Source organism: Crinia signifera, chromosome 3 (genome assembly GCF_055691185.1).
Source record: "Crinia signifera chromosome 3, ASM5569118v1, whole genome shotgun sequence".
Lineage (NCBI taxonomy): Eukaryota > Metazoa > Chordata > Amphibia > Anura > Myobatrachidae > Crinia > Crinia signifera.
The window spans coordinates 95,982,814-96,005,941 of NC_139219.1; the positions used below are offsets into that span (position 1 = coordinate 95,982,814).

General features: G+C 45.3%; 1 protein-coding gene across 1 annotated transcript; it reads left to right on the forward strand.

Annotated features, from left to right (window-relative positions):
- Nucleotides 1–357: 357 nt before the first annotated feature.
- On the forward strand, nucleotides 358–19,860 carry TTLL2 (tubulin tyrosine ligase like 2). Its single transcript, XM_083174656.1, has 2 exons — nucleotides 358–467; nucleotides 17,977–19,860. Exon 2 carries the CDS (start codon nucleotides 18,014–18,016, stop codon nucleotides 19,736–19,738), a length of 1,725 nt encoding a protein of 574 aa, XP_083030782.1. The 5' UTR covers nucleotides 358–467; nucleotides 17,977–18,013; the 3' UTR covers nucleotides 19,739–19,860.
- The last annotated feature ends 3,268 nt before the right edge of the window (nucleotides 19,861–23,128 follow it).

A 23,128-nucleotide genomic window follows, 5' to 3' on the forward strand; every position in this document is an offset into this window, starting at 1 on the left:
TATCCAGCATGCTGTGTGCTGTGCGATCTTGCTGAGTGTTAACTTCTGAGCAGTAGAAAATCTCCCCTGAAGTGGTAGAAAAATCTAATTCAAATAGAAAAAACATCGATAATGATAAAGAATCTCAAATATTTCCAATCAAAATGATAAAAGGGTCAGGTGATGAACCGTGCAAAGGTTTAACGCAATAAAATATCCATTAACTGTAGTCAGCATTTAATCATTTGTCATTTTTCTAATCTCTTTCCTCCTGAGCAGTTTCTTTCACTAGAAAAGCCCTTTGTCACTTGTGATGACTGAGACACTGTCTCCTAGCAACCCTGTGGAGCGTGCAGGGTGGGCGGTACCTGTACTGGGTGTCAGGGAGAATTTAAACAGTCACTGCTCACGCACAGCTGATGATTTGATGGAATGACGAACGGACGCTGAGCAAGTCAAACATTTCTTGTCAGTGGAAGGAAAATAAGGTAACTGTCTATTTATGTTTTCTAAAATATTTCTACATGCACAATGGTTATAATGTTAACTTTCTATTAAGTTCATTGGGCAGTATTCAATTAGACACAATAATCCCCCCACCCCACCCCCCTTCCCCGATGGGCTGAGTGTGATTTTTGACCCATATTTATTATTGGGCTATCCAATTAAAGCCCATATCTCCAGAGAGAAAAATAGAGAAGTAAAGAATATGCACTTATTCTGGCGCATTCATCATAAAAACGTTCCCATACTCCCATATAATAGTAGTAAACAGTTTTTATTTCATTATATAAGCAGATAAAATGGTTAGATAATAAATAAAGATAATAAGACATAGAATGCAGTTAAAAGCATACGATAAGCATTGGATGCTGGGCATATGCGGTTCACTGATCCAGGTGAAAACAAAAGACAAGTTCCTCACCCTAATTGAAGACTGCAGTGGATTTTATGCTCCAAGAGCAATGCGGTCCGAGCCTAGATTGTTCGGCACCACCGCAGTAGGCTTAATCTTGTCCGGAGTTACTGATTGCCTCAGTGTCTGGTACAGTGAATCCACAAAAGTGCTGGTGCATCAATTTATTTATTTATTCATTTACAGTTTCTTATACCCCTTTCACATCGCACTTTTAAACCGGTATATTGCCATTTTTTTCTCATTTTAAAACGTTTAAGGCTGCAATGTGAAAGTGCTAGAGTTGATTTACCGGTTAAAGTTAACCAGTATTTCAACACGGTTAAAAAGCAGAGTCCTACACGTTTTAAAGCCGTTTTTTTTTGGCAGTTTGAACAGCTCTATTTCAATGGCTTGAAACGTGTCCCTTGGGGGTTAAACGTGTTGAATGTGTGAATGGTATTAAATGATTTTTTAAACGGTTTTCACCTGCAATGTGAAAGGTCTCAAGGCTCAGACCCGTTTTAAAGTCCCGTTTAAGAATACCGTGTCATTAGAGTATAGGAGGCTGACTAAAGGCCCCCATACACTAGGGCGACTTGTCCTTAGGACAAGTCGCCCCCGACTTCCCCCTGAGCTTCCCCGGCTGCTCCCCGGGGGAGCTTGATTAGATTGGCACTTGATGTGCCATTTTTTACATGTGATAAATCGTCTCGATTTATCACATGTAAAAAACCCGGGGAGCAGGGGGGGTGGGGGGGGGGGCTAAGAGGTGAGAGCTGGTGGGAGCAGGGGGGCTGGGGACGCTGCGGGGGACACATCTGTGTCCCCCGCTGCTGGGGACACAGCGTCTGTGCGGCGATAAGGTAGAGGGAGCAGGGGGGGCTGGAGACGCTGCGGGGGACACGTCTGTGTCCCCCGCTGCTGGGGACAGCGTCTGTGCGGCGATAAGGTAGAGGGAGCAGGGGGGGCTGGAGACGCTGCAGGGGAAACAGGCTGCATAGAGCCGGGCAGGGGGAGCCGGCTGGGAGCTGTCAGTAATGAATAAAAAAAAAAGCCCATACAATGAATGGGCAGCCTGTGATTGGCTGCTGAGCGCTCTCTCAGCCAATTGCTGACTGGCTGAGAGAGCGCTCAGCCAATCACAGGCCGCCCATTCATTGTATGGGCTTTTTTTTTATTCATTACTGACAGCTCCCGGCCGGCTCCCCCTGCCCGGCTCTATGCAGCCTGTGTCCCCCGCCCGCAGCGTCTCCAGCCCCCCCCTGCTCCCTCTACCTTATCGCCGCACAGACGCTGTCCCCAGCAGCGGGGGACACAGACGTGTCCCCCGCAGCGTCTCCAGTCCCCCCTGCTCCCTCTACCTTATCGCCGCACAGACGCTGTCCCCAGCAGCGGGGGACACAGACGTGTCCCCCGCAGCGTCCCCAGCCCCCCCTGCTCCCTCCACCGCCCCACTAGGTCCCAAGTCGGGTGGTCGGACGTGCAGCAGGTCCGACCACCCGACGCAGATCCGATGCGCACGGGACCGCGCATCGGATCTGAGGGAACATCAAAACTAGACGATTTTGGTCCGATTTCGGCCAGATCCGACTGATCTGGCTGAAATCTGACCAAAATCGGCTAGTGTATGGGGGCCTTTAGCCTTGGCTGGCTATAGAAATCTGGCTTTAGAAATTTTGTCAGAATTCAAAGTAGGAAGATTCTAAGTAGGAATATACAACTGCACACTGTCGCCTAGACTTAGCCTGGACTTAAACTGGACAGAAACTGAAGGGAACTACAATCAACATAAGTGCAACTCTAAACTGCTAAAACTTTCAATATTACTCTTTCTGCTTGCATATGCACTGTCTGTTTTGAAAATGCACACCTCTCCTGCTCTTCCATTGATAATAGGTGTCCCCCAACATTTTATTCTTGGCCCTCTTCTTCTCTATCTCTACATGTCCTTTCTGGGTGAGCTTATTTGCTCACTTAACTTCCACTATCACCTCTATGCTGATAATACTAAAATCTACAGATCCTTTCCTGATCTCTCTCCCTATATCCTCACTCATATCTCCAACTGTCTCTCTGCTGTCTACTCCTGGATGGCCCAGCGCTTTTTTACACTTAAAATATTAAAGACTAAGCTGACCTCTTCCCACCCTCCTGCATAAAACCTGACAATCTCTCAACCTAACCTGTTTAAGCTCACTTCTTCACCTTCTGTGTCACCCCAGTCTGTCTAACCCTCCCCTTTTAGAATGTAAGCTCTCACGAGCAGGGCCCTCTCTCCGTATGTGCCTTTCTTAGAATATATAAACCTCTGCCACCCTGATAATTGCTTCAGTGTCCTGTCCCCTGGTGCAACTATCCATATTAACCATGTACTTGTCCTAAACTGTCTTGTACTGTAATTTGTTATGTGTTTTTGATTATAACTATGCTCTGTAAAGCGCTGCGGAATCTGTGTGCGCTATATAAGAAACTGTTAATAAATAAATAAATAAATTACCCATTTCTGCAATGTGAAAGCAGTATAATACAGCTCAGCAGATTCCGTTGCGCTTTACAATGGTAGACAGTGATTAAACAAACTGGGTAACGGCAGACAAACTTGGAGGTTAGAGGGCCCTTCTGCAAGCTTACAATAGAGTCCTTTCAAGCAACGTGTTTCGGGGAATGTATCCACTTCCTCAGGCTTGGACAATCAGTGAACCACATATGCCCAGCATCCAATGCTTATTGTATGATTCTAATTGTATTCTATGTCTTATATGTTTTTAACCATTTTATCTGATGGAAATATTGGAGCATTTTTTATGGTGAATGCGCCAGAATAAGTGCATATTCTTTACTTCTATAAAGACCATGAGGAGTTGGTGTACTCCTCTATGCACTGTGGGCTGCAAACTCCATAATTCATTGTGCAAATTAAAGAACAAACCTTTCCATCACCAGAGAGACAAATTGAGGGAGCCTGTCATCCAGTACTTTGCTACTATATACTCAGGGCCGGTGCAAGGCACCGGAGCACCCCAGGTGAGTCGGGGTGGGGGCGCCCCGGTGCCGGGGGGTGGGGGCGGGGGTACCTGTTGCTCCGTCTGGGGAGCGGGCAGAGGGGTCCATGCTGGCGTCTGACAGGAGCCTGCAGTGGTGTCCTTGCCACGCGGGTACCTGCGGCGCTGTGTATAAAGCTGGCGGCGGCGGGGGGTCCCTGCAGTGAATAAGAAATAACTAGCGCTATGCGGCGGCGAGGGAAGCGCTTCTGTTTTGAAAACACTGGCCGCACGCTGATTGGCTGATCTCAGCCAATCGGTGTGCGGCCAGTGTTTTCAAACCCGGCAGCGCTTCCCGCACCACCGCATAGCCCAGCGGATAGCCCTAGTTATTTCTTATTCACTGCTTTATACACAGCGCCGCAGGTACCCGCGCGGAAAGGAAACCACTGCAGGCTCCTGTCAGAAGCCGGCATGGACCCCCCTGCCTGCTCCCCAGACGGCGCAGCAGGTACCCCCTTTGCACGGGGGACGAGGGGCAAACTACCGCCCTCCAGTGGCTGGCGCCCTAGGCAAATGCCTAGACCTGCCTAGTGGTGGCGCCGGCCCTGAACATACTCCATAGACTCATCTTGAGAACCGGACCAGCCTCTAGACCACACTCACTGCAAAACCTTGTCACTGCTCCCCCCTAGCCCTACAGGGGTGGCTTGCAGCTCAACCTAGTGGACCTTATTTCAAACATCTGCTGGGGAGTGCAATCCCATATGTGAATTTCCACCCAAGAAAGTGAAGTAACATGTGGTCATATTGGATTTACCATCCCATTGGATCCATTTGAGGATCCTGATAAGAGGCATCATAGGAACGGAGCTCACCATCACACAAAGGCAGTTACGGTACCATACGGACTGACCCTCCATATCCCTTCCCTCTTAGGCATTATATCAAGCAGCATTCGTTTTTTAATATTATATTTATCTATAGATTTATTTCAATTGTTGTCATTTATCATTAAATGTTTTTATTAATGAACATTATTGGCACCTCAATATTCTGTTAATCATCAGCATATAATTAGACAGCGGGGTGTACAACTTTTTCTCCTTGTTTTAATGATTAAATAAATTCACCTGACTTAGTGGCACTTGAAGACTGGAGTTGAGAACGACCATTCAACTACTTTTTTTCCCCATAACAATCAAGGGAAATAATAGTTTATTTGAGAAATAGATCAGCCAGTATTTAGTCATGTGAGTTAAAACTCACCACCAGACAGACAGACCAATTTTCTGATATTCACTCACCACACACTATGGGGGTTATTTTGGTTCACTCTTTCTGACAAATTCCTTCTAAGATAGACAAAACCATGTGCACTGCAGGGGGCAGATGTAAAATGTACAGAAAGAATTAGATTTGGGTAAGTTATTTTGTTACTGTGCAGAGAAAATACTGACTGCTTTATTTTTACACTGCAACAAAGATCTCACTTTGAAGTAAAACCCCACCCAAATCTAATTCTCTCTGCACATTTTACATCTGCCCCACCTGCAGTGCACATGGTTTTGTCCATCTAAGAAGGAATTTGTCAGAAAGAGTGAACCAAAATAACCCCCAATGCCCAATTCAGACTTACCTGCAGAATTGCGGGAATAACTATTTGCCTATTTTTGCACTTCTGCCCTTGCAGATCAAGCATGTGCAAGCCATGAAACTGAGATATCACAGCTGATCAGGGGGCGGTGACAGAGGCGGTAGGGGACAGTGACATACCTTTTTGTTGAAGTGATCAAGGCAACACAGGCCTGTCCGGGCCACTTGCGGAGAGGGCCACAGCAGCTGCGTGATGTTGCACGCAGCTGATGCAACATGAAACATGGCCAGCCTGCGCCCAGCTTCGTAGTTAGGCTTCCCATGCCAAGGGACAGCCATTGTGTAGTGAAGCTCACAAATTTTGCGGGCACATCGTGGGGGGAGACCCAGGATGCAGTCTTGACTGTGCTGCCCCCAGGGCCGGTGCATTGAACCGGAGCGCCCCAGGCGGGGGGGCACCCCAGCGCTCACCCGCCCCGGCTCTGGCCGCTCACCCGCTCCATGCTGCGGCCGCATCGCATCACAATCCCCCCGCGGACGACTAACGGGGGGGGGGTGATGCGATGCGGCCGCCACGGTCACTACATAGGGGGTGGTAGAGGAGGCGTGGGTAGGATTGCCTCCCGGCGTAATGCGCCGCTGTAAGGCACCATGGGGGGGGTTGGGATGGCGGGCAGGCGGGGGTGTGTGTGATGCGGTGGCAGCCACTGTGTCACTGGGTGCGGGGGGGAGAGGAGTGACAGCTACTCACCTCCATCCAGCGGGGTCCCGGCTCCCAACTACCGCCCTCCAGTGGCCGGCACCCCAGGCAAATGTCTAGTTCTGCCTAGTGGTGGCGCCAGCACTGGCTGCCCCACCCTGCATGCATGAGTTGTAGTTTAGCATATTCTCGCTAAATTACAACTCACTCTGCATCAGGCCCACTGTCAGATAATTGGTATGTCTATCTCATGGTGAGTATATCAACTGTCAGATCCAAACACAAACAATTGTGGAAGATTTCTCATGCCCAAAAGAGAAATTGTTTCTTCCCAGGTGTGGCCCTACATTGTGCAATTATCAGCCTGATCAGCTCATCATTTTCTGATTGGTCCAATTGCAAACTTATAGCGGTGTTAAGTAATGTATGACAACAAATTAGCCTTTCCATGTGCCATTATAGGTACAGGTTACAGATTAGAGTAAGTAACATGGATGACATTTCCGAGCAGCTACAGAACTTGAGTGGTGGGCCCAGGTGCAAAAAAATGTGTAGGGCCACCTCCCTTTAAGACCCCATGCCGAGTTTATAATATGACACACAGAAATGCACTACATGACCTCAAAACAATACAGACAGCATCCCAGTGTCTAATCAAAAAATATGTTCCCCTTTAATCAAATAATAATCTGTTCCCCTAGTGTTTGATGTCATCAGCGCTGCTCAGAGGTTCCTCAAATGGGTCTCCTGGGCAGAGGGTGACAGGGAAAGGCAGAGGATGATGGGCAGAGGGTGAGGAGCAGAAAAAGTGGGTTATGGGCAGGGGCAGAGGGTGATGGCACAGACAAAGCTTGAAGAGGAGGAGACCGGTAGAGGCAGATGGTGAAGGCCAGAGTATGAGTAAAGGCAGAGGATATCAGTGAAATTGTGATAGGAAGCAAGGGGTGACAGTGAGACAGCTATGGCACATGCAAAAGCAAGAGGCAGAGAATGACTGGGAGAGGCAAATGTTGATTGGAAGAGTATAATGAGCAAAGGGAGAGGGTGTCAGCAAGAGGTTTCAGGGCAAAGGCTGAGGGTAACCGGGAAAAACAGCAGGTGGCAGGGCGAGCCAAAGGATTATGGGTAGAAGGTGACAGGGCAGGCAGGGGGTGACGTGCAGTCTGGGCCACTAACAAAGGAGTTGAAGATGACCACTCCTTTATGCAGCACTTGCTAGATCACTCTTACTAGTCTCTGGCTGGCAGTGTATGCACAGTAGCACTGCCTTCACCGGGATTACTGACCGTCCAGATTGTCCAAGTCATCCTGGGTGGATAGCAGCCACTGATGGCCTTCAGTCTGCTGGCACTGCGGATTATCAGTGATGATTAGTGGGGCAGCATTCAGGAATGGGCACTACTGTGAACGAGCCTATTTTTGGGGTAGGCATAGTTGGAAAAGGCACTAGAGGAGAGAAAGGAGGGGAAAAAAGAGGAAAACGAGCTGGCATTAGAATTAGGCTCGGATTTTGTTCTATTTATTCCCTTTATTAAAACCCACTGTACGGTTGATATTGAACTCTTGGTAATTAAATGTAGGCCTTTCTATATGCCAAGGGAGATCACAGTGACAATAATAGTGGCTGTGTATGTACCTCCACTGGCAAATATGGAGAAGGCTATGGGGATTCTCCACTACGTAATATGTATTTTGTAAACCATCTTTGTGCATTTATAATAACAGGGTATTTCAATCAAGCTGATTTGAAGAAAGCTATGCCAAAAAATTTTGCAAATTTTATTTGCAACTGAATTATAGACTTTTTAACTGAAAGACCCCAATTGGTTAGAATGGGCAGCTCTCAGTCAGAGGTGAGAAAGACCGGAGTACCCCAGCAGGGCCGGTGCTAGGCACCGGAGCGCCCCAGGCAGGGAGGGGGGGGTGCCCCGGTGCTCAATCACTTACCCCTGCGATGCTGGCCGCCGTGACACTCCCCAGGGAGGGGGGGGCTTGCCGGGTCCAGCGATGCGGCGAGCGGTGCCGTGACGTTCCGGAGGGGGGGGGGGGGCGCTTGCCGTGCAATGCGGCACTAGCCTCCGCAACGCTCCCCAGGGAGGGGAGAGGGGCTTGCTGGGTCCGGTGCCGTGACTTTCCGGGGGGGGGGGGCTTGCCGGGTGATGCAGGTCGCCACGACGCTCCCCGGGGATGGGACTGCTTGCAGGGTGATGGGGGTGGGGGGACCAGCTCCAAACTGCCGCCCTCCAGTGGCCGGCGCCCTAGGCAAATGCCTAAGGCTGCCTAGTGGTGGCGCCGGCCCTGTACCCCAGGGATGTGTTCTCAGACCCTTATTGTACTCACCGTTCACTCACGACTGTGTGTCATCTTCGGACTCTGTCGTGAAATTTGCTGATGAGATTACAGTCATGGGGTTGATCAATGATGTAGATGAGACTTATTATAGGCAAGAAATAGCAAGGCTGGTTGCTTGGAGTGGAGCAAACTACCTTTGATTAAATGATGGAAAAACCAATGAATTAATGGTATATTTTAGAAGAAAGCAGATACTACCAGGGACTATAAATGGTGTAGATGTTGAAATAGTAATATCAGCCATGTTTTTTGGGTAATCAGGTGACGGCAGATTTGACGTGGTCCTGAAATATAACAAATTAAAAGAGCTCTGCAATGTCTCTTTTTATTGAGGCGTCTAAGGGCGGCGGGTGTGAGCATTCCGCTTATCATAAATTCTGACCTTTGGTATTATTGTCTGGTGTGGCAGCTGTACTGTTAAGGAACGCTTTGCATTAGAGCAGCTTGTAGGTATTTCAAGTAAAATCATTGGAGTGCAGTTGCCAACCATTCAGTTCTGTACAGGTGTAGGGTTCAAAGGAGAACAAACATGTTATTGGACCCACGCCATTCTTTTTATGAGTTCTATGAGAAGCTTCCTTCACAGATAAGGTTTATGAGTTTGAGAGCCCTTACAAATAGTTTACATAATAGCTTTCTTTCATCTGTTGTCCATATGTTAAATGTATGAGGGGGTATAGGAAACTTAGAGTGCATCTCTGGTTTTTTATTATTTTTGTTTTATAGTCTGTATATCTTTTTATTTGTTGTTGCACTAGTTGTTTCATACAATGTAATTTCATGTGAAAACATGTATTTTTACTAATGATAATAAATTGCTATTGATTAGTGATTCAGTCATTGGCAGGGGGGCCCCAAGGTGATGCAATGATGCTAGTTCTGTCCATGCATCAAAGTGACATTTTACTTTTGCTTTCATACACATTCCCTTCTCGGCCTGGAATGTCTACTTCCTCTTAGTAATGGCCAGTGGCATGGCCATAGGCGTACTATAATGAGTCTATGCTGCTGGCCACCGGCCTCTTCATTGCAACAAGCCCAGTACACTGCATCATCTACACCACTGCTAGTTCCATTATTTGCTCAAGTAATTTTCATGGCACATACCAGCAATTTTGTTATCTGCATGTACATTTACGGGGTGATTCTGATTAGCTCGGTATACTGAGAGGCTCGCAGCTTACTGAGCACCTATGTCGCCTCCCCGACAAATCTCCGCTGCCAAATCCCAGCATTAAAATGGGGGAAAAGGGATGTGGGTACTTGTGTAGTTTCACGGCGCCAGCATGGCGGCGTGCTACTTCCGGGTTTTACTCTCTGCAAACTATCTAAAATAAAGTAACTTAACTCCATGCCAACGTGGATAGTTTCTACCCCCACTATCCATGTTGGCATGGAGTTGATTTTAGATAGCGTGGCGAGTGTAGCGAGCCACCGAGCCCGCAGCATGGGCGAGCAAAGCGAGCCCCGCAAGGGGACTCAGACTACACAAGTACCGGGATGTGTAATGAAGAGACATCCCCTCGCATGTCTCCTCTGGCTAGTGGCCAATCAGGAGTTGCTAGGCCGCTAGGCGGCATATAGCGGTATTCGGGAGGAGGAGCCGCAGGATATAAACAAACACCTCCCAGGATGCCTACTTGGAGTGAAGAGGACGCGATCTAAGCCAGAAGACCCCCTTTAAGTATGGTTTCCTTCCACAGGTACCCTAATTGGATTTCGTCAGGACCAGTGGACGGGTGGAGGGAGACCTATCTATGTGTCAAGATAGATAAGTATCTGTATGAGTGGGCTCTGAATGTAATACAGTTTTATTTTTTTGGTGTGTGTATTTATTTAACTATTGGTTCTGATGTGGAACTAAGAATCCCAGCAAGCCCATTAATGGGCTGTATGCTGGGAATTGTGGTTCTCCGAGTCCCAGTATGCGGCCCAGGCTTGCTGGGACTCATAGTTCCACAGCAGAACCCAAAAGTTTATTTATATTTTTACACATTGATCAGCCCGTTGGCCACAGCCCAGGGCCACCGGGGACAGCCCCAGGCTTCAGCCTGGGTAGGTAAATTCTGGAGGGGACCCCTTCATTGGGGGGCCCCCACTTTCCCAGGACCCCTGCCCAGGCTGACCGGTCAGGAGGTTAATGCTTTGGCCGGGGGGGACTTGTATAAAAAGTCTCCCCCCGGCTGTGGCATTACCCTGCTGGCTGGATGAGCCTGGTGCTGGTTCACAAAATACAGGGGACCCCTACCTGTTTTGTCCCCTGTATTTTGGGAACCAGGACCGGCCCTTGGGCCTGGTGCTGGTTTTTAAAAATACGGGGAACCCCTATTTAAATTGTTCCCTGATTTTTTTTAAATCAGGACCGGCTCTTTCTAAACCTGTAATGTCAATTATATTAAAATTCACACTATCGACATTTTGACCATGTCAACATTCTAAATGATGGCACTCAGATCACGTCAACACTCTGGTATCGACATTCTGAACATCGATATGATAACTACATACCATTCGAATACAGTTTCCTTCACCTGCTCCATCTCTCCAGTAATAAGTGGTCAGAAAGAATCAGGCGAATATACATCTGTGCATATGTGTGTGCCCATTTCTGACCATGCACAGAGTTTATTTGCATATATTACACTAAGCAGGCAATGTAACAAAGTTCAGTACATTGGTTGATAATAAATGGTTTAAATATATAATATTATTTCTGCTGAATTCTGTGCTTTACATTAAAAAAAAGTTAATATTTAATTAAAAGAGTTAAGCTTTCTCCATTTGATTCTTTACCTTGATTACCAGGTTTTCAGGAATGCAGTCACCTTTCCTGTTTAAGAAACAGCATACAGTACAGTAGGTTACTCTGCTCTGACGTAGGTAGACATGACCGGGCGAATAACTGCCTTTTGACCTACAACTATGATTTTCATTTCTAAAGCAGGTGTCATGGTACTAGAGTTTATCAAAGAGAATTCCTTATTAATCTTCATGCTTATTCTAGTTATGGCTGCAAACTGTTTACATACCACGATTTATGTAGGAAAGTAAACACAAGGCTCTTATTCTAGTGACATTCATCTCTATGAGCATATTATTTGTTTATTGGAATATAAACAAAAACTATTACGAGCAAACAGCCTCTCTGTCATTACAAGGTTTAACAAAATAGCAATACCAGTTACATACAAGTAAACTTATGGGGCATACACATGGGGCGATGTCGGGGCTATTTCTAAATGATCTGACTAGAGTGCTTAGAAATGAAGCATGGATTACTCTGTGTGCATACCCTTCGGCGACAGTGATGCGCGTTGCCATCACTGGACTGAATTGATACTACATGTAGTGTAAATCTAGTCATCGCTAGTGTTCTCTCGCTCTTTCTGAGCTATCTGTACTGCACTGCATTGCTAAACACAGAGGCTCATTCACCCCATGTGTACAGGTCTTTTGAGTAAGGTGTGAATTCAAATTTAGGATACATAATGGAAATTTTATAAAATCTGCTGTAAAATCTAAAACTGTTAAGGCCCCCATACACTATGGGCCTTATTCTAATTCACTCTTTCTGACAAAATCCTTCTTAGATGGACAAAACCATGTGCACTGCAGGTGGGGCAGATGTTACTTGTGCAGGGCGGGATGTACTAAAGGGAAAATGCGGTAAAACACCCGTTTTACCGCATTTCCCTATGTAATAAAACCCCGCCGCCCCGTCAACGCATTGTAGGGTATCGCCACCTTCTGGGTGGCGATACCCTATAGAAGCCTATGGGCTTCTTTCGCCGCCCGCTGTCCGCTGTCCGCGTGCCCCCCTCCCGTCCTCCTTTGATCCCCTCCTCCCCCAGGTGTCACAGCCGGGAGGACATCCGGCTTCGGGGGGGAGGAGGAGACACAGGGGGACGCTGGCAGTCGCCGGAAGGTGACGGAGACCCCCGCAGACCACATCACAGGTATCGCGGGGGTCTCAGTCACCGCAACCCGATGCTAGCCGCATATGTTAGTACATATGCGGCAGCATCGCGGCGGCTGTTAGGCGAAGGGCGGCGATGTATATTAATACATCCCGCCCGCAGAAAGAATTATATTTGGGTTGGGTTTTACTTCAAAGTGAGATCTATATTGTAGTGTAAAAATTAAGCAGACAGTATTTACCCTGCACAGAAACAAAATAACTCATACAAATAAATCTAATAAACTTGCCATCGGGTATCCCCAGGTCCACACTTTACAATTCACCATAAACCTTAACTTAAATCTTAACAACTAACTTATCTAATAAAAAAGACACGGACACATAGTGCTGGCGTTTCAAAATGAATGTCAAATTTATTTTGACAATTAACTATACTATAAATGGTGGCGGCACCAAAGAACGATCACTATGGGAAAGTGGGGGTTAAAGATGTCTACCATACACACCATCACTGGTGCTCACTCTCCCCGGTCATCCACTCGTGCTAGTGGTGGCCATCCCCCGGGCAGAAGCATGGCCCATGACCATAGATGTCAAGGGAGAGCGCCACCCCACTATCTACACACACACAGAGATCTTACAAGGATGACCGTTCTTTACCGCCGCCGAAGAGAGAAGAATAGGGAAGGGTAGGGGTGCTTTTCCGGACAGAGGAAGCTTCACATCTAGCATGTGACCTTTCTTACACTGTCTAATCCCTCCCACTGCTCTGATAGGCCTTGTGCCCATCCTGATTAACATATCACATGACCTTCCAAGTGTAACCTGGAGAACCCTTAAGCAGTTTATGCTCCCTCACTGCTTATTCAGCTTTCGTGATTCTTTCTCTTTGCACATTTTACATCTTCCCCCCTGCAGTGCTCATGGTTTTGTCCACCTAAGAAGGATTTTGGCAGAAAGAGTGAAGGCCCTATGTGACATCTCTGAGGGGAGAAGCCGCAGCCAATGTCCCTTGTACCACCCTGGAGTTTCCCGGGCGCCAGGATCACATACCATATATCCTATGCGGTCCTTTTTCATACGATATATCATATGCGAGCCTAATCTCTGATGCCGGGAAGTCGGAGGTCAGACATGCAGCAGGGTCAAATCGGAAGTCAAACACATGCGATTTGGCCACTTATCACCTGATTTCTTGGCCAGATCCATTGGAATCAGTTGCGCCTGGTGCCCTCGGTCAGGACACAGCGTCAGCTGGGCCCCAATGGATATAGAGACGGTGGGCCGGGGCACTCAGGACATAATAATCAAAGGACAAGTAGCCACATTCGAGTGGCTACTTGTCCTTTAATTATTAAGTCCTGAGTGCCGCGGCCCACCGTCTCTCTCTCTCTCTCTCTCTCTCTCTCTCTATATATATATATATATATATATATATATATATATATATATATACACATATATATGTGTGTGTGTGTGTGTGTGTGTATGTGTATATATATATATATATTATTTATATACATTTGGTCTGTCTATAATACTTTAACTGACCCGGCATATACTGGGTCACCTAAGTGTCCATCTCCGTGCTTTGCTCCGCCCTACAGTCAGAGCCGGTCCTAGCCTAAATGACGCCCTAGGCAAGAGTTTGGCTGGTGCCCCCTAGCACCACCACTAGTTCCGCCTCTGACCCTGGTCCCCTTTCCCAGCACATCATCAACCCTCATCATTTTGGTGCTCCTACCCGCAATATTTTAAATAGAAACAGTGCACACATTCTGTGCGCAGCCCAAACAGGGGTTTTTGTTCTTGCTGGGAAGGGGCATGGCCACACAATAGTACCCCGAATTCAAATTATGCCACACAGTAGTGCAACTTTATTCACATTATATCATGCGATGGTGTCCCTTATTCACGTTACATCACACAGTAGTACCACTTTACCTTATATACATTACTCCTGACATTATTCACATTATTCCCTTAGAAAACAATCCTGAGAAAATATTGTATTTTAAGCACCTCCATGGCCACACTGCAACCCAGCACAAAGCAGTGTGTGCTGGGCAGAGGAGAAGAGCTGAAGCTGCTGCTGTCACTTAAGGGGAGGGGGCCCGGGGCCCTCCCTGGGCCCTTCCATCAGACTTTGGCCTGGGTAATTTGTACCCCCTACCCCTTTCTCTCGACACCCCTGATAATACCTCACAGTAATGCCCCTTACACATGACACATATTATTAATGTCCTTATAAACAAAATGCCCCTTACACATTATGCTAACCTTTATTAATGCCCTTCATACACATAATGACACACATAATGCCCCTTACACATATGTTGCACATTATTATTGCCCTTATTCACATAACACACATAATGCCCATTACACATATGTTGCACATTATTAATGCCCTTATACACGTGATACACATAATGCCTGTTACACATATGTCGCACATTATTAATGCATTTATACATGACACACATAATGCCCCTTACACATATGCCAAACACTATTGCACAACCAACCCACCCGCACACAGCATTTGCACAGCCGCTAACACTATGACCTTTGCCTCTGCTTGGATAAAGATGTTTTCTCATACATCTTGCCTCAATAGGCCATGCAGCTCCTGGCCCGTTCTAGCGTTGGGTGCCTTTTTTGATGAAAATTTGTCTTATTTGCATTGTTATGTGACCAGGACACACAAGGAGCTTCCAATGATTAAAATGATATGTTGCTTTACCTGCATACGGAATGCTATGTTGCAGTGATTTCCATGAATACACTATTTCATATGCAGATACAGCCTCAGTCACACACAGAATATAGGCATGCTGCATATAATTTTAATCAGTAGAAGCTGCTGGTGCCCCTAGGCATTCCAAACGCCCTAGGCATTTGCCTAGTTTGCCTATGTCTAGGGCCAGCTCTGAATACAGTGCACAGATATGGGATAGTATGCAATGCAAACATAACATAATATGAACTAAAGCCATATACACACTATCGTTAACCATTTCCCTTGAACCCCTGAGCAGACGATATAGCTCATACCCACTACATTATACAGTTCAGTGGCGTAATCGGGTCTCCTCTCCACACATGCAGTCATTGACAATATAGTCAAAATTGAGTTGCAAGTACAGATGACGGAGGATATTGTTAATGACCCACATTGAGTATGCATCGTTAACAATATTGAGCGTACACACTAGACAATATTACAAACAATATCGCTCAGATAAGAACCAAGATGACCTATATCATTTGTAATATCACAGCGGGCCAGATGCATCAAAGTGATAAAGTGAGGAGTGATAAACATCCAGACAATCAGCTTTTAACTGTCATTTTCCAAACACAGTCTGTGACATGACAGTTAGGAGCTGATTGGCTGGTTGTTTATTACTCATCACTTTTTTACTTTTTGAAGCTTAATGCATCTGGCCCTAAGTGTGTATGGGGCTTAAGTACAGTATGTAAACATACAAGCAGTACAAAATGATACAGCAGGCATACATAACTGACAGCAGTCCTAAAGTGAAGGAAGATAAAGAGTCTGATTCTGGTTCACTTGCAAAAGCAAACTATCTCTCTGGTGGACAAAACTATGTGCACTGCATGTGGGGCAGATGTAACATGTGCAGAGAGAGTTAGATTTGGGTGAATTATTTTATTTCTGTGCAGAGTGAATACTAGCCCCCTTTATTTTTACACTGCAATATAGAAGTACAAACCCCACCCAAATCTAACTCTCTCTGCACATGTTTCATCTGCAAACCCCCCCCCCCCCCCCCCCGCAGTGCACATGGTTTTGTCCATTAGAGAGAGAATTTGCTTTTGCAAGTGAACCAGAATCAGGCCAGGAGTACCAAACAATCAGCTCCTAACTGCCATGTTACATGCTGTGTTTAAAAATGACAGGAGCTGATCCAAAGCTTAGTCTCTGCCCTTTAAATTGGGTACACATAGGATGACCTCGCAAATGATGGGATGATGTCAACGATTTCTCTTGAACTACCAGGAACTCCCTGACAAGCAATATAGAGCATACGCACTAAACAATGTTACAAATTATATAGTTCTGTAGGTACATCCGGCAGTATACGGTCATTGATCATATAGACTGATCTGAACACAGATCTGTGGAAATTGCTAGTTGGTGAACTCGCAGTAGCGCTCATGCAGGAGCCCTGAAACTGACAGCAGTTTCATAACTGGCAGGGGCCATTGTGGAGGTAGGGCACTGCATTTTGTGGGAGTAGTCCGGACAACGCTCGGAGTCCAGGTTGCATTGGCTGCATGTGTAGTCATACAGCCACTGTGCTTAGGGGGAGTGCCGTTGTGGCTGCATGATGTCACAAGCAAGCAATGCGACCTAGAACATGACCGGACTGCACCTGGATTTAGAGCTAGACTGCACAGCCAGGGTCAGCTGGTAAGGTGCGAAATTTTGTGGGCACATCACAGGGTGGGACCCAGCAAGCAGGGTGGCCTTGCCCTGTGCTGTTCTCTGTCAACGCCGCTCCTCTGCTCCTCAGTGCTGGCCTCTCCTGCAGCAGGACGCAAAGGGGGAGAGTTCCTCTCCTGCCTGGCATCTCCCTAATCTGCAGACTAGGTTTGTGCCAAACACCTAGTTATGGCCCTGACACCTGCTAGGTAAGTATCCGAACCCTCTTCCGTTTCTCCAATCCTATACATCCTTATCTGCAGATTATTCCAAATCCCCCTTCCCCCCGCATCCTAACCAGGGGCAGATTGGGAGTTGAATCCGGCCCGGGAACCTTCTTGCACAGCGGAGGAAGGGGGGGGGGGTTGGGGTAGGGCGCCGGTGTAAGTAATGTGGAGGGCTGCGGCGTCTGTGTAAGTAATGCGTGGGGGGGTGGCGCCGGTGTATGTGATGCGTGGGGGTACTCACCGTGCAGATGCCGGGTGGAGGGGGAACCGGAGCTGGGAGCCTGCTTGAAGGCCCATGGGAGGTGCTGTGTGTTGTCGTGCATGTGCATTCCTCCCGTAGCCATCTTGGATTTGGGCAAAGACCCACAGCCACTACCCGTGGGCCAGCCAGCCCAGGGGGGGCATGGCCGGCCCGTTTTTAATGGGTTTTGGGCCGGCCCACCGGGAAATGGCCCAGTTTCCTGGCAGCCCAATCCGCCCCTGATCCTAACCATAACCACCCCCTTATTACCTAAACCTCCTTCCCTCATAACCTAACCTATTCACCTAGTGCCTTTACACTAACCCCCAGTTTCTAACACCCCCCCCCCCCCTGCCCAGAAGCCTAAACCAAACCTCCATATACTGCCTAAACCTAATCCATAACTTCCCACAGGTATAATGCTCATTGTGTAGGTCCACTCTGTGGTTGACCACAGTCCCTAGCGACAAAGCTCATGGGATTAGAATCAGGACCTCAGTGCTTGTCCATTTTAAGGAACATTGATTCTTGCTACATGTAACTTCACAATCCACATAACAATGAATATTGGTGTTTTATTATAACATGATAATATATTTATTTTATTTCTCTACATCTATCTCATTGCAGTTAACAACAAAGATTATGCAGAAGTCTCGATGCCACAATGGCAGAGTGGGATGATGAAGACAATACCATGTGCACTTTAGTATTTCGTCTTCATGACAGCACACCCAGAGTAGTACGGGAGGTGTTACTGGAACGTGGTTGGGAGGAATTTGATGAACAGCAGCAAAATGAAACAACGTGGAACTTGCACTGGAGAACTTCAGCCTTCCGAACTTCTGACCATGATAACATAAAACCATGGCAGCGTCTTAATCACCATCCAGGGACGGCACAGCTGACAAAGAAAGACTGTTTAGCAAGACATTTAAAACGCATGAAAGGAATATATGGACCATCCTACTATGAGTTCAGCCCAGTGGTCTTTATTTTACCAAACAACTACTCACATTTTTTAGCTGAATATACCAAAGAAAGATGTAATAAAAAATCGAGTTACTGGATCTGTAAACCAACCGACATGTCCAGAGGTCGAGGAATATTTATTTTCCAAGACATCAAGGAATTGGCCTATGACTCTACAGTGATTGTGCAGAAATATATCACAAATCCTTTACTTATCTCTGGTTACAAATTTGACCTGCGGATTTATGTATGTGTTACCTGTTTCTGTCCACTGACTATATATGTCTACCAGGAAGGACTGGTCAGGTTTGCAACGGAAAAATTCAATCTCGGTTCACTCGACAATATATTTGCTCATCTAACCAACACCAGCATTAACAAATACAGTACATCGTACACAGCAGATAAGGAGAGGGTTGGGAGTGGATGCAAATGGACATTTGGTCAGTTCCGGTCTTATCTCCGCAGTCTAGAGGTGGATGATGTGTTACTTTGGCAGAGAATATATAATATAGTTACCATGACTCTTCTATCCATTGCCCCATCAATACCCCAATATCCGAACTGCTTTGAACTCTTTGGTTTTGATATTCTCATTGATGATACTCTGAAGCCATGGCTTCTAGAGGTGAACTACAGCCCTGCATTGTCTTTAGACTGCCCCAATGATTTTACGGTGAAGAAAAGTCTTATCAATGACATCATTGATCTTCTAAACTATAAATCATCTGATTTCCAAAGAGACAGCAGAAAAAGGTACAATACTGCACAAGACCCCCAACATAGTTATGGCCAGCAGACATCTTGCAAATGTGATAACATCTCACAGACTTCTAGAGAACTCAAAAACTACAACTCATTGAAAACCAGTCAACTGAAAGAAAACTATGACCAGCTTACTACATCCCAAAGTACGCCTTATAATACATCTAGACTGGATAATGACAATGAAACACAAACCGTTCTAAAGGAAGAAAGTAGGACGTTTTGCAATTGTAACTCAGTGAAAAAATCTTTATTAGATCCCAATGATGATATGGCAAATAAAGGAATTATATCATATGGGAAAACATCAATGTCCCCTCGAAAGACTGTGACTTCCAGGTTACGGGAAAGACTGAATATGCCTCAGAGATTAGTGGTCTCAAAACTACCATCAACTCTGAGCAGTACAAGAGCAAAGACAAGGGCTATAGTCAATACTGCCCACTGGAGGTCAGCTGACTATACTCTTTTTCCTTTATACTACATTTCTGATGTTGATCAGATGCCTCCTGCGCGTGTAGGTGATTTTCTTCTTATCTTTCCCTTTAACCAACCATCCCTCCTTGCTTCCAAAAACGGAACAGATGTGAAAATCATAATTCAAGAAATTAGTAAAATAATGCAAAGAATTTCAATGGCCATAAAAGTAGCCTGATTGTAGCAGTATCAATTTAAAATAGTTTTGTTTCACAAAGAGTTAAAGTAATGCGTCAATAAAGCTTGTGCCTTTGTGGAATTCCACAGTCAGTTGAGTTTTACTTCCATTAACATTAGGAATTTGCTGACATAAATGACTCTGTGATAGAATGATTGGAGTGTAACCCCCTGCAAATGCACATTATCACCACCACTGAAGTCAATTACTATCCCGTGCCAATGATCTAAATAGATTCCTCTGCTGCATGAATGATCAGGGTGGAGGGACTACAATGTGTTAGAAACAGAACTTGCACTTTCCTTCTGGCATTGACATTTTTAAGAGTGCAGGAGTTACATGTTTGTATAATGAAATGGATTATTTCCTTTGTTCTGATTGTGCTCCACTTTTAGTTTTTTAGTCATAACATAAAATAAACCTTATATTTATGGCTCCTATAACATAGTAACATAGTAGCTAAGACATTTGTCCATCAATCTCAACCTGTTTTAAAATCCTGCTAAATACACATGCATCATGCCAAATGTTCAGTCTGTAATTGCCAACTCTTATCAGGGATGCAGGGAACGGAGATTGGCTTGTGCATAACTATAGTGGGTGCATAGGTGTATTTATAATGGGTATTTATAATGGGTGCACACGGGCCCCTGAGTCCCAGGGGGCCCCACACAGCACACACTGCACCCATTCTTTAATACTTACCCTCCAGAGTCCTGTGAAAATGACAGCAGCGTTGCTAGAATCGCTGAAAGAATGGCTGCCATGCCATTTTTCCAGCAGTTCCCGCATGCTTAGTAGCGCCTGAGTGCTCTAGTGCTAAGACTCTACTGTGCTGTGGGGGTGGGCATAGGCGTGCGCAGCCCATTTTCTTAGGGGGTGCACCATCACCTCAGGCCGCAGAGTCTGCCACTCCAGCACTTACAGCAGGCAGACACAGCAGGAACCCTGCTCCCACTACATATATAGATCAATTGATCGAGATATATAGATATCTATAGATATATAGATATCTATAGATATCTATATATCTATAGATATATATATCTATATATATCTATAGATATATATATCTATATATATATCTATAGATATATATATAGATATATATATCTATAGATATATATATATCTATAGATATCTATAGATCTATATATATCTATAGATATATATATATCTATAGATATATATAGATATATCTATAGATATATATATATCTATGATATATCTATAGATATATATATATATATATCTATAGCCAACAGTGCAATCAAAGATTTAAATGTACTCACAGAACAGCCAGCTTTTTTTACAGGGTCAGCTCGAGCACTGTTTCCCTGCCTGAGCTCCTGCATGTCCGCACCACCTTACTCGCCCGCCCTCCCAGTGCAGCATCATTCCGGTCCCAGGCTGCTGCAGACACAGACAGACTCGCGAGATGATGTAATTATCATCTCACAAGAGTGTCTGCAGAGCTCCGCAGCGGAGGACGACTGCTGCCGCTGCCATTGCACTCATATAGTGACAGCTGAGCTGACTCGCGCTCTCCTCACCTACTCCCTTCTTCATACGCAGCGCCCAGCCGCCCACGTATATACAGCTGACCGCCGCATAGATAAAAAAAAACTGTGTGTGTCTGGATCCTTGCGCATCTGACAGGCTGCAGCTGCCGGCCATTAGGAGGTGCCTGTGCACCCCTGGCACCCCCCGTGCGCACGCCTATGGGGGTGGGTAGGCACTGCTCCCAGTGATGCTGTCATGGTCACATGGCATATTATGGGTGAGATTTAATAGGATGAGAGATTCATAAAGTGAGAGATTTTGAGAGAAATCTCCAGTTTTTTAAAGTGGCAATCATTTACACTGCAAAACCAGTTTGATTTTGCAGTGTGAATGATTGCCGCTTTAAAAAAACTGGAGATTTCTCACAAAATCTCTCACTTTCTGAATCTCTCATCCTATTAAATCTCACCCTATGGGGGAAATTTACTAAAGGAAATTTGGAAAAAATAGGTGTATTTGTATCCAGAAATACACTTATTTTTGACATTTACTATCCCGAAAATACGGCAATTCGTATTCGTATTGATAGCACACCAATACGAATACGAATTGCTGTATTTTCAGGATAGTAAATGTCAAAAATAAGTGTATTTCTGGATACAAATACACCTATTTTTTTTACAAATTTCCTTTAGTGAATTTCCCCCTATATGTCTGGTGCTGCCCATATTGGGACACTTCTGCAAAATTTTCCACAACCACTTTTCATTCCCAATCTTCTTCTAGCTAAAGGTATAAACTGTATTATGGTACACAGCATATTGATTTCAGTGGTGTCAAATATTGTTTGAATTATTTATCAGTTGCCTTACCCATTAACTAGTCCTTATAAATTAGCTATAACATCATAAAATTCTACATGCAATGAGGTAGATTATGAAACGCTCATATCCAAAGTGATACCACACTGGGCCAGATGCACCAAGCCAGTGGCATAACTAGATAGTCATAGGCCCCATAGCAAAGGTTTGTATGGGCCCCCTATTAACCAACTGATGGTGACAAATGTATGTAAAACATATTACTTAGACAGTAAAGATGGGCCCCCTTCCGCTCTGGGCCCCATAGCAGCTGCACCCCTTGCACCTATGGTAGTTACGCCCTTGCACCAAGCTACAAAAAGTGATAGAATGATGAAGGACCAGCTAATCAGCTTCGAACTGCCATGTTACAGGCAGGATTTGAACAAGACAGGAGCTGATTGGCTGGTGATTTATCACTTTTTATTTTATAACTTTTTGAAGCTTGGTGCTTCTTGCCCACTGAGTCAACATGTCCTCCATACAGTTCATTAGTTCATTGACAAAAGGAAAAGGATGCAGGCTTTATTTTCACCCAGACCATGTACACTCCTTTTATTGTCATCTCTTTATATTTATTGCCTCATAAATTATGGATAGTGGTGCAGTATAACACAGAAATGAATTGTAATGCATAATTTAAATGTGTGCCAATGTCTGGGTACTACACTCTTCATAATATTACAACTACTGTATTGCTAGAAGGATTACGCTTATCAAAATGGATGGAAATATGAAATTATGCTAAAAAATGTTGAGTCATTAAAATAATATGTCACAAGCCATGACAATGGAAAGGCCAGCAAATAGGAACGTTACCATTCTGTTCATATCTGCTACCATCAAGCAAATATGGATTTGCAAATTGTTATGTAATTAATGTAAATGTAATGAGTGACACACCTGTTTTCAGGTAATTCATTTAATTCCTTATATTCCTTCTCTGCAATAATTCTATTTACATTTCAAGGCTTTTTCTTCATTTTTTTTTTTTATTGTTCGTTACTACTGCTCCAACTTTATTATA

Bases quoted from the DNA above. Each gene is read 5' to 3' on its own strand.
- TTLL2 (XM_083174656.1), top strand. From the start codon at position 18,014: ATGGCAGAGTGGGATGATGAAGACAATACCATGTGCACTTTAGTATTT.